Source organism: Diadema setosum, chromosome 14, assembly GCF_964275005.1.
Source record: "Diadema setosum chromosome 14, eeDiaSeto1, whole genome shotgun sequence".
Taxonomy (NCBI): Eukaryota; Metazoa; Echinodermata; class Echinoidea; order Diadematoida; family Diadematidae; genus Diadema; species Diadema setosum.
The window spans coordinates 22,421,809-22,438,941 of NC_092698.1; the positions used below are offsets into that span (position 1 = coordinate 22,421,809).

General features: G+C 37.1%; 1 protein-coding gene across 1 annotated transcript in view; it reads right to left on the minus strand.

Moving 5' to 3' along the window:
- Positions 1 to 17,133, minus strand: part of LOC140238211 (uncharacterized) — a 74,306-nt gene that overhangs the window by 12,748 nt on the left and 44,425 nt on the right. Inside the window, exons 2-3 of the mRNA XM_072318148.1 lie at positions 9,354 to 9,476; positions 3,613 to 3,823 (exon numbers count right to left, since the gene is read on the minus strand). Coding sequence (XP_072174249.1) covers positions 3,613 to 3,823; positions 9,354 to 9,476 — 334 coding nt within the window. The remainder of the gene's footprint in view (positions 1 to 3,612; positions 3,824 to 9,353; positions 9,477 to 17,133) is intronic.

Sequence of the window (17,133 nt, forward strand, 5' to 3'; positions counted from 1 at the left end):
GAAAAAAGAAGATGGCAAAAATCGAGGTAATGAATTTGTACATGCACATAGTACTGGAGTATATATTTATTGATTTCTCTCTGAGAAGCCTTTTATACTAATTTGTGGCAAACTTCTCGTTGTCTTATTGTGAAAGGACGTGCAGACTCCAATTCTGCCGAACTATAGATCGTGTGAAGTAGTTGTATATAGATAAATGAATAAACTTAGTCCAATAACAGCAATTTCGACGCTGCCTGCAAATGTATATTAAATGTAGACTTGTATACGGTATTTTTCCCATCTGCACAATATCCGTCCTTATCAAAACACGTGATTAGTCATGCAAGGCTCACAAAGGGCTACTTTATGCTTGGAAGTAAATCCTAATCTAAAGGCTATTTGTCTTATAGTAGAATTAGCATATATCTCTTTGGCATGATACAGCGGCAATCAACAAACACATACACCTCAAAATCCCAAACAAAATCTATCAGTCTCGCTTTTATCAAACGAGAATGATTGCATTAGTTTCGTTGGGTATATCCGCCCGCTCTATCATTTAGACCCCATAATCAGTTCAGCTGTAACTTCCGCTGGGTGCACATTCACATTATACTTTCTGATCACAAATTCTTCACATAGATTTTAGTACCGTGTCCACCGTTCTGTACCAATAACGAGTAGTTATGGACTTTCTGACATTTACACGGACAAGATTTTAAAACACAAGCACACACACATACATCAATGTTTTAGATATTGTAACTTTTGATGCTATGGCTAAACACGTTTCTTATAACCGTGTGTATTCCCTTTTGATGAAAATGTGGAAATCAAATTGATAAAATCAAGGCAATCAAGCAAGTATGTCAGTTGACAAGGATTAGAACGTACGGGATATAATAAGACAGAAAACAGTTTACATATTAACACAATTTCTCTTTCATTTTGATTTTATTTTTATTCTATCTTATTCCTGCATTTGTAAAAGTACAAAATAGATAACAACGTAACAAACAACTTTCCAAAGTAAATCATATAATCGACAAAGAATGAATATATTATGTATAATCATGTACCAATCACAGAATATAATATACATAAATTGTAGACATCACATACACGAAGACCAGGAAAAAGTACTGGTCATATAAATGGTCATTAACATTATGGCATGACGCAAGTGTTACTACTCAAGGTCAACAAACTGCTTTTGCTAATTGTGGTTTGATTAAAAAAAATCTGATATCAGATAATTATCATTACGCGTTTGATCTTTGTAAAATGAGGTCATTGCTGTCTCTGAGTACTCTCGTGATATAAAGTATAGAAGCCTGTCATGACATATATTGCAACTGCATAAAAGCGTGCTCCGTCCATGCCAACGTCTCCCCAGATCCACCACTGCATGCATGCATGCATGATGTGTAACGGGAGGGGGGGGGGGTGTATATTTCCTCACGTACACTGTCTTTCATACTGCCAAGACAAGCGTGCTTGTTAAATATGTGGATCAACATCATCTTGCCAAAAGTCCCTCGCAACAAGATCCTTATTTACAAATAGTTTACATGATGAGGGTGCCCTTGATTGGCGGGGTCGCATTGTTTTTGTCTTTGCGTTGTTACCTTCTTTTCTTTTTCTTTTTTTTACTGCCAAGGCCGCGATGCACTTACACAGATTAATAGAGGTCTGTTGGTCCCCATAGGAGAGTGATAACGACATTTAATTACATGCTCTACCACACCATGATCCATTTAGCTTGGCTTGGGGTATGTAATCACGTCATTAGTCATTCGGGAGCACCCTATAATCCAAGTGGACTTATCAAGTATGAGGCAAAACAATAATCATGTGCATATGCAAAAAGTACTTGTGTTATCTCTTTATCAAAATAGCCTATATTTGCATGCAAGGAAATGTTTTTGTCAGGTTCGGACAACACAAACAGTTCTGCATTCATTGCTTCCAAAACCCCCAATCAATCCATATTGGTCACTGTCAAAAAAGATTTGACTTGAGCTGAGGAGTACTAATCTATTTGTGGGTTCATTTCATGACTGTTCCACGTACTCTGCATCAGAACACACACTTTTTTTTTAAATAATATTCTTTTATTTGAGTTTCATTCAATGTGAAATCCATATTAACAATAAAATTAATACATCCACCAACAAAAGAAGAAAGCAGCTGTATTCTTCTTTCTTGTGCTGCTAAATCATTTTTCAAACATACAGTACAATATATTTGATTCTTTTTACCAAATCATACCCTTTGATTCTTTTTACCAAATCATACACACAGGGAAATACGTAAACACACACATACACACTAATACCATATATATATATATATATATATATATATATATATATACATATATATATATATATATATATATATATATATATACTAATATCATGTATATATATTGTATATATATATATATATATATATATATGTGTGTGTGTGTGTGTGTGTGTACATATGATAACATCCATTTATAAGCAATGCATATACGACGTAAACAAGGCTGCGAACTCTGAAACAAAACTATGAACTGAGATATATTTGTTCAACTGTATCAAAGATAGTAGTTAACAACAAATCTATCGAGATACTAATTGATGGACTATTATCATTCAAAGCATGGTAAGAAGGAATGCCGGCTAATATGGATATTGATATAGAACGATGGTATTTAGACAGTGGAAACTGGAAAAAAAAAACTGAACGAGAAAGGGCGGAGGAGATAAATAATAGTATTGTCGATCAAGCACATTATATAAAGGAGAAGTATTACTTTGACGTTGTATAACAAGGTGACTTCCCCCTAACTTCACAAAGGGTTCCAGTGAATATATACTCAGACCAACGGGGATGCAGATGGACAAAGCAAATTGATAACACAGGGACAGGCACACTCACAGACAAGGACAGTTAAGGGAAGTGACGTAAACAATAATGGTGAGGTAGGAAGAAGTATAAGAAAAAAAATGACGCCTCGAAGTTTTTGATGACAATTGTTCTGATATTGCCAAAGGGAAGTATTTGCGTTTTTCGTAAAAATTGCGAGCAGCTCTAGATAATGAAGGATGCATTATTCCAGAAAGAGAGGGGGAGAGGAGGGGGGGGGGGGTGGGGCGTAAAGGCAAGAGAAACAACAGATAGAAACAAATTGAAGGAGGGAGAGATGGAGCTACTTGAGAACATTTCGGTTCGAAATCGGTATCATTTTGATTTATATCATGAAGCATTTAATTTTTCGTGGGGGCGCTGTGGTATGGTGGATAAGACTCCCGACTCCCGCCCAGTGCTTACGCTTTAATACAAGATGTTTTTACCCACCATGGCCCTCCCGACCCAGTTGTATAAATGGGTATACCTTGCAAAGCTATGGTAATAATAATGGCAGGGTCCTCTGGTAGAGCAATGGCAACATTGAAGAGGCTACCCTGGGTAAATAAAGTAAATAAGATTATTATTATTATTATTATTATTATTATTATTATTATTATTATTATTATTATTATTATTTGACATTTGACAGAGAGAGAGAGAGAAGGGGGGGGGGAGGGAGGCAGACAGACGGAAGAAAGTGTAAGTGAACGAGAGATTATGAAAAGTCACCTAGCATGAGCATTGCCGTGACAATGATGTTGGTGAGAATGGCGAAGGCGCAAAAGACCAGATGGGTGCGGTTGCCGAAACGGGCTTGGATGACCTGCAGAAAAGTTTTGGCGCCAGGCGCGCGTGTCTTCATCTGCACCGACAGGCAGGCGAACAGCAAGATTGGGATGCTGGCCCCGGCCGCGTACCAGAAAGGCCCACTTATGCCATTCTGCGTGAATGGGCGAAACAGGAGATAATGAATGAAACAGAGATGGTTACCATGGTGATAGCAACACACACACACACACACACACACACACACACACACACACACACACACACACACACACACACACACACACACACACACACATATATAATATATATATTAGACAAACACTTTTTTTAAAAATCTTGAATGACCTTTTACGTATAAAAGCTACTGTATAAGTGAGAAAAGTGTATTGTTTGATTGAATCAAGTACATTGGCAAAAATCAGAAGGAAAACGTAATGACACAGATCAACATTGATAAAGCATTTGAAACTCTTGGTGAGATATAAAACGTAGAGTTGGTGACAATGATGGAGACATAATATTAGCTTCTTTATTTATTTTTGGTCTCTATAATAAGCCTTACAAGTGCGCTTTCGCATACAAACAGAGGATACCCTTGAAAAAAAAAAAGTCCCCGTGAACTCATCCAAAGATGCCCTTCATCATTACAGTGCGTATCAAAAAAAAAAAAAAAAAAAAAGACATTCCACCTTTGGAGGGCTACTTTTTCATAAAATATTACCAGCTATGCAAGAGCGCAATGTTAATGTTATCGTGAACATGGTGAAGGAACAATGAATGTCTCTCTGAATGGGTGAGATCTATGAAAGTGGTCACATTAACAGGCCAGCCCACACAACTGCAGGTTTATGTTTTGTTTAACCTTTTATGGTCCACCACCTTCAATGTGGCCACGTTGTCGATAACTTGGTGACTCGCACAAAGGCTAACCCATTAACAATTTTCTCTCTTCATATTCAAGACATGGTTTGTAGCTGCGAGCTATGTGTTGAATACGAACAGAGAGACATGGACCGTGTGGGTTGGTCTTTGTGGGAGTGACCAAGTTATCTAACAAGTGGCCACGTCAAAGGTTATGGACCATTAATGTTAGAAAAAACCCTTAACACAAACCCTAACCCTGTAAACACAAACCTGTAAACCTGTAAACACAAGACTGGTCTATTTTTTATTTGACCACTTTCATTGACAGATCTCATCCATTCAGTGAGACATTCATTGTTCCCTCACGATGACACTCAAACTTGGAAAAAAAAAATCAATTTGTTATTGTTGTCTTTAAAGTTTGTGTGCTCAGTCATGCATGACATCTGTCAACATAATTGGATATCAATGGAAAGAGGAAGAGTTCTTCTTTCCTCACACCGAACACTGTGCTCTCCATAGCTGACAATGATGAAACAGTCGCCCTCCAAAGCTGGATTACCTTTTTTTTTTTTTTTTTTGATACGCACTGTATAAAACGCATTTTGGCGGATCGACAACCTTAAATATGAATCATGTTAATTGGATGGCAAGGTGTAACCTTCAAAGTGCATGTCAACGCATAATCCAGTGAGTCACATTTGCCCCGTTATCCGGCGATACCTGTTCTACACGTAGTTTGAATATCAGGAATATCATCAGGAGAGCAGTCTCACAACACGTTACAAAGCTTCATTAGCATATTGCCTGGTGGTATAGTAAAACAAAACCAACAACATCAATCTATTTGGTTAGTTTTTTTTTCTTCTTCTTTTATGCTTGTGTGTATAACAAAAAAAAAAAATAGTTTTTTTTTCTTCTTCTTTTATGCTTGTGTGTATAACAAATTTCCCGATAAGCTTTTATTCATATCTATTGGTCTCCCAGTCCCATTAGTTATCTCACAATTCCCTGATAGCTCAAAATTATCGTGTATATTATTACCTCAGCGTGCTTCCATGCATGTGTGTATGTGTGTGTGTGTGTGTGTGTGTGTGTATGATCAAGTTGATCAAGATAGCTTTTTTTTGTATTATGAGATTTATGCAGAATTTCATATCCCTCTTGTATACATGGTATTCATACTTGATTAAAAAAAAAACACGAATGTGATTCAGTAGCACAGTATAGCACAAGTGCATGAGAAGAATACAGCTGCTCGTTTTTGTTCATATTGGTTTCATTGTAACAATGAGCCTGATATTGAATGAAATTCAAATAAAGAATATCACGATAAAAAATGTGCGTACAAAACGTATTTCCTCCTCGGTTTGCTGGACCCCCACAGTATCTAATTATCCACATACGCTGTAGAATACACAGTCCTATATTAGTCCTTACCAAACATTTTACAAACATTCTTAAGTCTTGCTTACTTGGAGCTGGTGTCAAGCTGTGTGAGGATTTGCATTCACTGATTCCACATAATTATTATCTTTAAAAAAAAATGGTCACCGGAAAGAAATTCAAAACCACTTCTCATGGTAAAATCAGAAAAAAAAAAATGATACACGTGCATGAGAACTGGATGTTCGACCAAATTCCTTGCGTGATATATTAATTTAAAAAAGCAGGCTATAGTCGTAAAGTAATGATAACAAGTGACCTGTCATTATATAGTCAACAATCTGATTGATATCGAGTTACAATCAAAACAAAAGTGGCAGATATTGGACATTCTGAAGGCGCGGTCAGACTGGCAAAAGATCGAGAAGTTTAAGATCGCGATCTTTAACATCTCGAAGTTTTGCCAGTGTGACCACAAATTTCCCGCGAAACTTCTCGTTCTGTTTGCAGGCGGTGTCTCCGAAGCGCGAGGCCATTGTCATGTACAGATATGCATTGTTACGTCACAATCACAAGCCATCGGACGGCGCACTCTTTCTTGCGCGCGTACCAATGCCCCAAACTTCGCGAACTTATAAACACATCTTTTGGGACCGCGCTATCTGACGAACTGAGAAATATTGAATTTCGGTCTCATCTTAGCTGAGATCAACTTCGTTGGAAAAATTAATAAAAGATTCAGGATGAAAATAATCAGTGAATGATGCATATAAGTACCAAAATGAATTGACTACTTATTCATCAAACTATTAAACGTTCACAATTACTGGAGCAATATATCTTCTCCTCCGTCCAAACCCTCACTCCTTGATTTTCACTAAACAAAAGCCTAGAAATTTAGTCTGGGGTTTTATATGCTGCTCCGATATAGGATGGTACATATCAAACTTTGGGTATTTTTTTTAACAGGTTAGATTTAAATAATTCATTATTGTCGAAGACCGAACAAGTTCTCCGTTGATTTTAGTGCTGTGCACACTTTCTCCAATAAAATACGAGTCTTCATTGCGACTACAAAAATTTGCCAGAAGTTTACTTCAAGCATGCCCGACTTTTAATAGCACTCTAGCAGCCACATCCCAATATTCCTCTCAATATAGAGTTGAACAATTTCGACGAGGAATGAGGCAGGTGAAATATTATGATCGAGTGTGCGGATCAGAAACCTCGGTATAATGTCTGACTGCACCATACAGCTGTCGCAATCATACTCCTTTTTCCAGCTCGGAGAAACATTCACGTGTATCAGCAGGCGAGCGGATCCTTTTTTATAAAACATGCCTTCATGTTTTCCGCATGTACATCCATTAAGGCTATCCATTTCCGAAGCGGCTCTCGGCAAGGACTTTGTTTGAAGCGTGCATGTCCATGAACGCAGCATGGTAACAGCAGATGAAAGCCGTGAAGGTAAACCCCGTCAGTGGTATCTTTTTTTTTTTTAAATGTGTTTTATTGGAATCACAAGCAAATCAATACATACCTCAGTGGTATCTGATTACAAGATATCATTGACAAAAAAAAAAAACAAACCCAACAAACATCCATATCATCATGCATTTAGTTTATCCCTGGAGTTGATTTGTTTGTTTGTTTGTTTTTTTATCAATTCCTGCGTTTTGGGCAGGTGTCTGTGGTCACGCCTTGTGACACTTTGTTTATATCGCACTAGGAAATCAGTACTCACGATTCTCCTTCAGCATCTGCGATCCACGAAAGAAATATGGTATATGGAGCGGAATGGTATGGTATGGTATAGTATGGTATGGTATGGTATGGTATGGCATGGTATAGTATGGTATGGTATGGTATGGTATGGTATGGCATGGTATTGTATGGGGTGGTATGATAACAATTATATGGTATGGGATGTAAAGGTGTCGTGTGGTATAGTACAATATGGTATTGTATGGTATGGTATGGTATGATATGGTATGGTATGGTATGGTGTGATATTGTATGATGTGGGTCTCCTTGGGACGCAATGCAATCGGTTATTGGGATTGACTTTACAGCCATGTGCGCAATGCGCTTTAGACAGACAAAGAATACAATACGATCGAATACGATACACTACAATGCAGGACGTTACATTAAGTAACAATGGAGCAAGCTAGTTTATATCGTAATTTCGTGAGAGATCGAGATCCAGATAGTGCGCGCGCCACTCAATTCGTTAGTCGCCGCCATCTTGCTTACACGCAAGCTATTTATGCCTACTCCAAGTTTCAGAAACAAATTTACCATGGAAGCAGGTATCATTAATGAATATCATTTTTTGAATTTCATTTTCACCTAAATGAATGTTCCATGTGTTTTGCAATGAACTCTCAATTCCACTTGCTTCCACCGTTCCAAGTTGACGTGATGATATGAGTTTATTTTCCACTTTTGGGTTGCAAGATCTTTCAGCAGGTTTTGATTTTCCCAAGGGGTCCAGTATATATTAGAAACATACACTACAGTTACACAGATAATAACAGTGTATGAGACATACAAAGTGGAAAAAAAGAAATAAACGCTGAAATCGAGTCAAACGCTTCGCAATGATTTACAAGGCCGAATATGTTGCAATGATAACAAGATACATACACACGTGATGCTACTGAAAATTATTAAAACGTTGAAGAATTTGTCCAGATTTTGTAAGATAATTATGTTGAAGTTTGACTAGAATCATTTTTAGTAGTGCCAAAACTGTGAGGTGTGCCAGTTGGCACAGTGTGCTCTATTTGTTGTAAAATCTTGCCGATATTATATTACACGTATTTATGTGTTGTGACTGCCAAAGATTTAATTTTCTTATTGTGTGTTTTATACTCATTGTATTTCTTCCATGCCCCGGGATGGGCCGTTTTAAGAAATAAAATTCATTGTCATTGTCATTGTCGTTGTCATTGTCATTGTCATTATCATTGTCACTGAGAAGAAAAAGATAAAAAGGTCTCTGGAGAAGGGATTTGACTGCAAATAAATTAATGGCGGCTGTGTGGCGTAACCTCCATCGAAAGTTGGGAAATTGCATTGACCTCGAGAATCCGTCCCGAAAGGAATATGATTATTCATACATGTTCATAAGTAAATTATGTTCATATAGTATACATATAAATATCATTTTTGATTGGAATCAGACTTCACTTTCACCTTTTTTTTTTCAACAGAATTTACAAAGAAATGTGTGAAATTTGACAAGCGTGTTGTTGAAAATATACACAGCCAGCCAGAAATAACATTTCCACCGTTATGATCAGTACAAAAAAAGAGAGACATACAATCGTATTTATACACTCTGCGAAAAAGTAGGAATACATACATGTAATGTATCAAGAATTCATATGGAAGGCAGCCGAGTATGGCACGATATTTTAACTCACCTGAGTAGCTACGGTGGTCGATTGCAAGAGAGTGGCGGCCCAGGTCCATTGCGAAACGATCGTGGTAGCCGTTAGACCAACAGACACACGCCCTCCAGCGTCAAAACTGACGTCTAACATCGCCTTTAAAAGAAGAGAAGACACAGATATATATATAAATAGACATAGATAGATAGATAGATAGATAGATAGATAGATAGATAGATCATCGATTGTTAGAAAGACATAATGCTGTGATGGATCGTAATGTATATAATCAATGATAATAGAATGTGTGTATAATCAATTAAGAACAACCAAGAGCAGCAATGCATGAATGCATGCAGTCCTCGCCTAGAATTCCCTGATACAAATGCGACTTCGCATCTACCGGACAAACTCTTCTAGTCCTCTTGACCTTCAAAAGTGCTAGGAATCTTTGACCACCAGACTCCAAATATACCAGTGTTTTCCACTAATTTGAGATATTACATCAGAATAGACCAGAAATCGTTTCTGTCGTTCTTACTAGGCAAATGTTCTATTAGTCAACACTTCGGCTACCTTGATGCTTATACGTTTTTTATTGCCGTGCATGGGCTGTTTAAAACCCACGTAACAATCATTATCATGATTCATTAATATAATATTGCGTTCGGAGCAGAACGGATTCGGCATCGTTCCGCTCTGTCAGAAGAAAAATATAATCAATACATCATTATATGCCACGAAGGGGTGTGGTTTTAATAACAAGATGCGTTTGGACTTCTATATAGTGAACAAGTATGTCTACGTAATCATAATTTCTTTAGAAGATTAAAATTACGTTACTGGATAAGATAAAATGTCACCTACATGCCTACACTCGTGTAGGCAACTTCAGAAGGCATTGTGTTTGGGATTATTGAAGTGAGTTTATTCAGTGTATTTTTTGACTGCTTTACACCACATCTATTTCATTTTTGCACAGCACAAGTCGAATCTGCTGTATGAGCAATAATTATCATATCTATTTTGCTTGTTTGACTTCAAAGTGGTTCTATAGTTCCAAAACGAAAATTTTCGAAAACAATAGATCGTAAACACGTGTCATTTTAGATTTAAAGATAAACTTTAGCCAAGGAAGCAACTGTACGCTCGTGCTGCCAATGAGGACTGCTGTTTCATCTGGCAAGAATCCAAAAGTTTTTGTATTTTTCATGACAGTTTTTTGATTTTCCAAATTTGAACATCGTGCGCCTATATACTGCCGACAGAGGCAAATTAAATGCAAACATCAGACGGAGACACGCACAACACGAGAGGCGCCGGCGATCGATGGATTGTCACGATTTGGGTCAAGTACCCTCACGAGGACACCCAGCATTACTGTTGATTTTACAGTGTCGAAATACGGATACACTGCAGTCATGTGATATATTCTTGGAAGACAGCCCGAAGAGTGAGGTTAGCGGGCAAAGAATCATGATTCTTTTTATTCCAAGTGTTGATCTGAGGAGTTTACATTTTACCCGAAATTCATACGATCAATATGCATTTGATATAAGCAACAACTATCTTAGATGCACCTTATACAACAACAACAACAAAAAAAAATGATGGTAGTAGATTAAGGTCACTATAGGGTTAAATCATGTTCTTTTCTTTTCATGCCGTCCTTAGACTGTAAATTTTGATAACGTACGATCAGTAAACATGTGATAAGACCATCATGAGTCATGCTATGAACATTTCAGTAAAGGTTAGAGCTATATGAGAAAAACGTCACGAAAATTGTTCAGCCCTTTAGTAAGTGCCGGTTCCAGGAAGTCGATATTTCAAAGAATAAATTTACATACGTGGGGATACGAACATCTACAGTTATAAAGGAAATTCTTAAGGAAACGGTACTGCCTGAGGTTACATACAAGAATGTCATCATTCCATTGTGAGTCCTCGTGATGAATTCACTTTTTTTTTTCCGGGACCCCACCCTTTTATTACCATAGGCGAGCATTACATTGATGGAATTTGATATGATTCAATTTCATTGCAGATGAGTAGTCGAAGATCCCGGTCTGGTTCGTGACTGTGTGTCAAGAAGTCTTTGTCCCAACCCTTGATTTCCTACTACAAAATACCAAAACACGATTCCCATTACTTCAGTTAAAAAGGAACTGGCTTCCTGTTTGTCTATTATAATCGAACTGATAATGTAAGGACTACAATGTCCTTTTAATGCCATGAGCTGTTGTATGAACAAACAAACAAACAAACAAAGTATCATCTATATGATAGATGTGCCAACATTGATATTTCCCTACGGATTTTCCCAAGTAAAATCTCTGCACAAGAAAAAGAAGATTAGGTAATAAAAAAAAAAAAATTGTGTGTTGCTGTTGTTGTTTTTTTTTTTCTTAGAGAGCTACCAAAAGAAAAGAAAAGAAAAGATACATGTTAGATATCATCATTATATACCATCAAAAGATCATAGTAATCTCTAACTTGCTGTCGTTTCTGTATCCCTTAATTCTTATCCGGCATACTGCAGGTGGGTTTAGTCGATGTAATAAATCACATTATACTAATAGACGTTTTGTTTGTCGACGAAACGAGTAGTCATTAGTAGACTAACAAATACCGGAATTTATGTGACGAACAAGTCGAATGTAAAAATTCATAAATTATCATCGAACTCTTAGATAACATTGAATATCTAGAAACACAAGCAATTTGAGTGATGCTTATAAAAAAGTTTGATCAGAACCTTAATAGTCTATTTCATGCCTTCAAGAGGAGGAGTTGTTGCAAAAAGTGAAATTAGAAAAAGACTTTTTACCTCATTTCCGTTTGCAAGTTTGTTTATCAGTTGAATAACACTTTTCAGTAATCTGTTCTTTCGACAAACCCCCTTCACACTGTTATATATCATACATCTACCAGTAACTGCTGCATAAGCACAAGACAATGTTTGGGCCAGTACGTGTATGAAATGTACTGTCAAAATTCGAGTGAACAACCATATAAATGCATGAATTGATAAACTAACACTTTGTCACGAACGGAAGGGCATTTGTCCGTTGTCATGTTTAAACCAAAAGATAAGTTTTTTTTTTTAGTTTTTTTTTTTTCAAGGCATGGACGAGGATGAGGACGGTGAAAAGGCATTTCGTATTTTCTTTCATAGAATAGTACTTGACGTCAGTGACCATCTTCCGGCGTATTGATGACGATAAGAGCCCATCCGTATCGGCAACACCCCCATCTTAGTCGGAGTACTATTCTAAACCAACTATTTTTTATTTATTTATTTTTTTTTTTTGCTTACAACACTCATATTTTATATACTGAATTCTTGCTTATCACATTCACACTTTCTACACTGAATTTCAAAAATATGTGTTACTTTTCATTGTCATGGATGTGCATGTATGTTACGAATACAACACTGTATAATTTGCGTGGAAACTTGATAAATGAAGTGAAATGACATGAAATAATATTCTATTTCCTGTTGTTTTATTTTTTTTCCTCAGCGACGATGATGAGGTTGCAGTTCACCTATAAGAACAACAACCCGAGTCCTAAAGTATCTTTTGACTTCATTCTGCCTTGCTTCATTGGTCTGCTGTATAAATGAGGCCAAGCTCGCATTGGCATCATTTCATTAATTTTCTTTCTTTTTTTTTTTTTTTTTAAGATGAAAGGTGACAGCGTGAACAATGCTGTTGTATGGCATGGCATGGTATGACATGGCACGATGCCTAATTAGTTTAATTGACGAGATCATCAATTGAATACGTTAGATGGCAAGGGAGGCCTTGTTGCATGGGCGATTCGCGGCCAGCCATGTTCCAATATCAATTTTCAAAACAGCTAGGTTGCCCATCATCGTTGCTTAAGCTAAAAATAGACAAACAAAAGGAAGGGCTAAAAAAATCGAGTCGAGGGAAAAAAAAAACAACTTGTCAAACTTTGTATACATTACAACAAATGAATGACATCACATCCGGACATTTTAGGTGCAGTGACTCCGTTTTGCAATTCCGATATGATTTTTTTTTTCAGAACATTAATTTTACGAGATGTCAGTGAATACGAAAATAATGAACGACACTTGGCATACAAGATATCTGGAATTAGTCCTTTCAGTGTTTTATTTTTCCTTTACATAACACGACAGAAATTGCATTACCACTGTGTAATCGTACACAATAATTATGTTAAAATTGGAGGAAAATACAGAAGACCGCCATCTGAAGCAAACTCAACTTTGATTGAGGCTAAAGGACAATGAGGGACAAAGCAGAAAAGAAAGGAAAGTTCATTTTAAAGACTATGAAAGGCAGTTTACGATTCCGATACAAATTCGTGTTACATAGATGTGTAGACATTGATTATGTCCTAATGTTGATGTTGGTGTGTTGATAGCAATGTGCTTTAGATGGTACATGGCCGTGTTTTAGATGATATAGTGTAATCAGCATGATCAGACCAACATGATGACAACAACAAAAACAACAACAACAGCAACTACAACAACAACAACAACAACAACAACAACAACGACAATTATCACACTGGAAACAAAAGAAGCTATGACACTTTGAGATTCCTCATGCTCTGAGCGAGAAGTGAAAAAGGATATTGGCACAACCAACACACACAAGTCAGAAAGGGGATACCGACCTCAAAACACTCCCATTAATATAGATCGAAGACAAGAAATACATGTATTACAAACACCATTCTCCGATAACATAGCAATTACAATCTCTTTATCACCAAGCGCGCCGGAACACTTTTTTTTTTTTTTGGGGGGGGGGGGGGGGGGGCAAAATCTCGACGGGGGCACATTATGTGACGGTGTGAAATCCTCGGCGAGGGAGCGAAGCGACAGAGCGGGGGTACCACAGTAGGGACTTTTTGTAGAAACAGAGTACAAAAGTCGCGTTTAAAGAGCATTTAAAAGCAAATTTGTAGGAAATTACATATAGTGGAAAAAAATTAGTGCGAAGGACTATGATTACAACATACGGGGGTACATTAATGTGACGGTGTAAGATCCTCGGCGAGGGACCGAGCAGGGGAAGGGTGTGGGAGGGGGATACCTCCCTCCCACGGTTGGGACTTTTTGTAAAAACAGAGTACAAAAGTCGTGTTTATATAACATTTAAAAGCAAATTTCTACGAAATTAAATACAGTGAAAAAAAAAAACCCACAAATTAGTGCGAAGGACTATGATTATAACATACGGGGGTATATTTATATGTGATGGTGTGAGATCCTCGGCGAGGGAGCAAAGCGACCTAGCAGGGGGAGGGTGTGGAAGGGGGATACCCCCTCCCACGGTAGGGACTATCTGTAAAAACAAATTACAAAGGTGCGTTTATAGAGCATTTAAAAGCAAATTTCTAGGAAATTAAACATAGTGAAAAAAAAATAGTGCGAAGGATTATGATTATAACATACGGGGGTACATTCATGTGACGGTGTGAGATCCTCGGCGAGGGAGCGAAGCGACAGAGCGGGGGGAGGGTGTGGGAGGGGGTATACCCCCACCCACGGTAGGAACTTTTTGTAAAAACAGAGTGCAAAAGTCGTGTTTATAGAGCATTTAAAAGCAAATTTCTAGGGAATTAAACATGGCGAAAAAAAAAAAATTAGTGTGAAGGACTACGATTTTAACACACGGGGGTACATTAAGTGACGGTGTGAGATCCTCGGCGAGGGAGCGAAGCGACCGACCGGGGGAGGGTGTGGGAGGGGGGTATCACGGTAGGGACTTTTTGTGAAAAACAAACAAACAAACAAACAGAGTGTAAAAGTCGCCTTCACCGAACATTTTAATTCAAATTTCTAGGGAATGGAATGTAGTAAAACAAACATCACTGCGAAGGACTATCATCAGAACTTATGAAAGCTGTTCATTTTACTATTTGTACGGTAGAGCGAGCGAGCCACTTTCACTTTGCCATTCGTCTGAAATGAATTCATTAAAAGCTTAAACGTGATCGCACTGTTCGAGCAATAACAATTATTCTTACGTCGTTAAAAAGCATAGAAGAAAGGAAAAATGTAAGGTTTACTAAAGGTATGTTTCAGGGGGCAAACTCGAGGACGAGAGACTACCATCTATACACTAAATTTATTCATAAGTAAATATTAGTGTATAGATATTATAATGTATATCAATAATGAATTATGATTTTCGCCCCGTTAGGGGCGAAAATTTTGCATTTTTAGTTATGAAATTGACAACTTTTAGAAAAGAAAAGTGCCTTTATAGTTCATTTTGGTCTTTAAATAATTGATTAATTATTTATTACAGGGGGCACGGGGGGGGGGGGGCAAAAACTCGTTTTGCCCCCCCCCCCCCAAAAAAAAAAAAAATTATTGCGGGGGGGGGGGGCGCAAGTGCCACCCCTGCCCCCCCCCCCCCCGCTTTCCGGCGCCCTTGTTTATCACCCTATCAAAGTGATCGTTGCTAAGTTATTATTTTCAGAGCCCCGATCATCTGAGGGGGAGGATACCACAGATTCTTATCGATTTCATGTCAAAAAGATGACATTAACGAGGAGATTTATGTACTTATAACGGGAGTGATTGCATCTTCATCTCCTCCAAGTCGAACATACCATGGTTGCTCTCGATGTCAATGTTTCATGAAAACATACTAAGATTCAAATTGACATTATATATCTCTTTTATTCTGAGTCCAACTTGATGATTTTTTATCTATATGCATTTGTGCCAAAGATGAACATGACGTGTAAACTGCTACTTCAGAGTACAATGTACGGGCGAGTGTTTTGTGCCAAGTGTCAACGTTGCAAAGCAAATGTGCATGTTTCACTGGGTAAATACGTGAGCATCTAAGCGTGGAGCTAGCTCCATGGTATCAGTTTCTTATGTGATTGAGCAGTTATTATCATCATCATCATCATCATTATCATTATTATCGTTGCTTTTATTATTATTATTATTACTATTATTATTATTATTATTATTATCATTATTATTATTATTATTATTATTATTATCATTATTATCATTATTATTATTACTATTACTATTGTTATTATTATTATTGTTATTGTTATCATTATTATTAATTCATGTTCCATATTCCACATTTCATGCAAGTCTTATATTACATTTGATTTTAGAAAAAGAAATGTTTTTAACACAACAGTCAGTTTGAAACAAAATTGTACAAATGTATAAGGACATAATAATTGACGTGTGATATGAGGAACCCACTAGAAAGCAAAGCTTGTAGGATGTAGGTTCCAAAAATATGATATAGGCTTTTAGTACAGTATAGTATTTTCATTGAGTACGAAAGAATGTCTTTTTTATCCATCATCACCGCCGTCACCTAATTTCTATGCATTTCTATGAGTCCATTCAGATGTTTGGACAATGGCGATTGTGTAATCGTGTACAGACAAACCATTCTATATCGGTCACACAAGGGAGACGAATGACCAATATAAACTCCTCAAAATAAGTTCTGCAATTAAAATTTGATATATCATATTTCTCTTACACCCGCATTATCGTCATTAATATGACAACATAAGAAAACCTTATTAATTATCTTCAAAATGACACCTCACTTGCTATGATTGGGTGTTCTTGGAATGTGCAAAACAGCCGAGTATGGGGACATATCAAAAGTGAAAAGTCGCAACAATTCTGCTATTGATAATGTACAGTTTTGATGAAAAAAGGCCAATGGAATACATGTAAGCAATGCTGAATTATACTGTCAGACATAACACGTTTACTCTATTTTGCAACATTTCACATTTTACC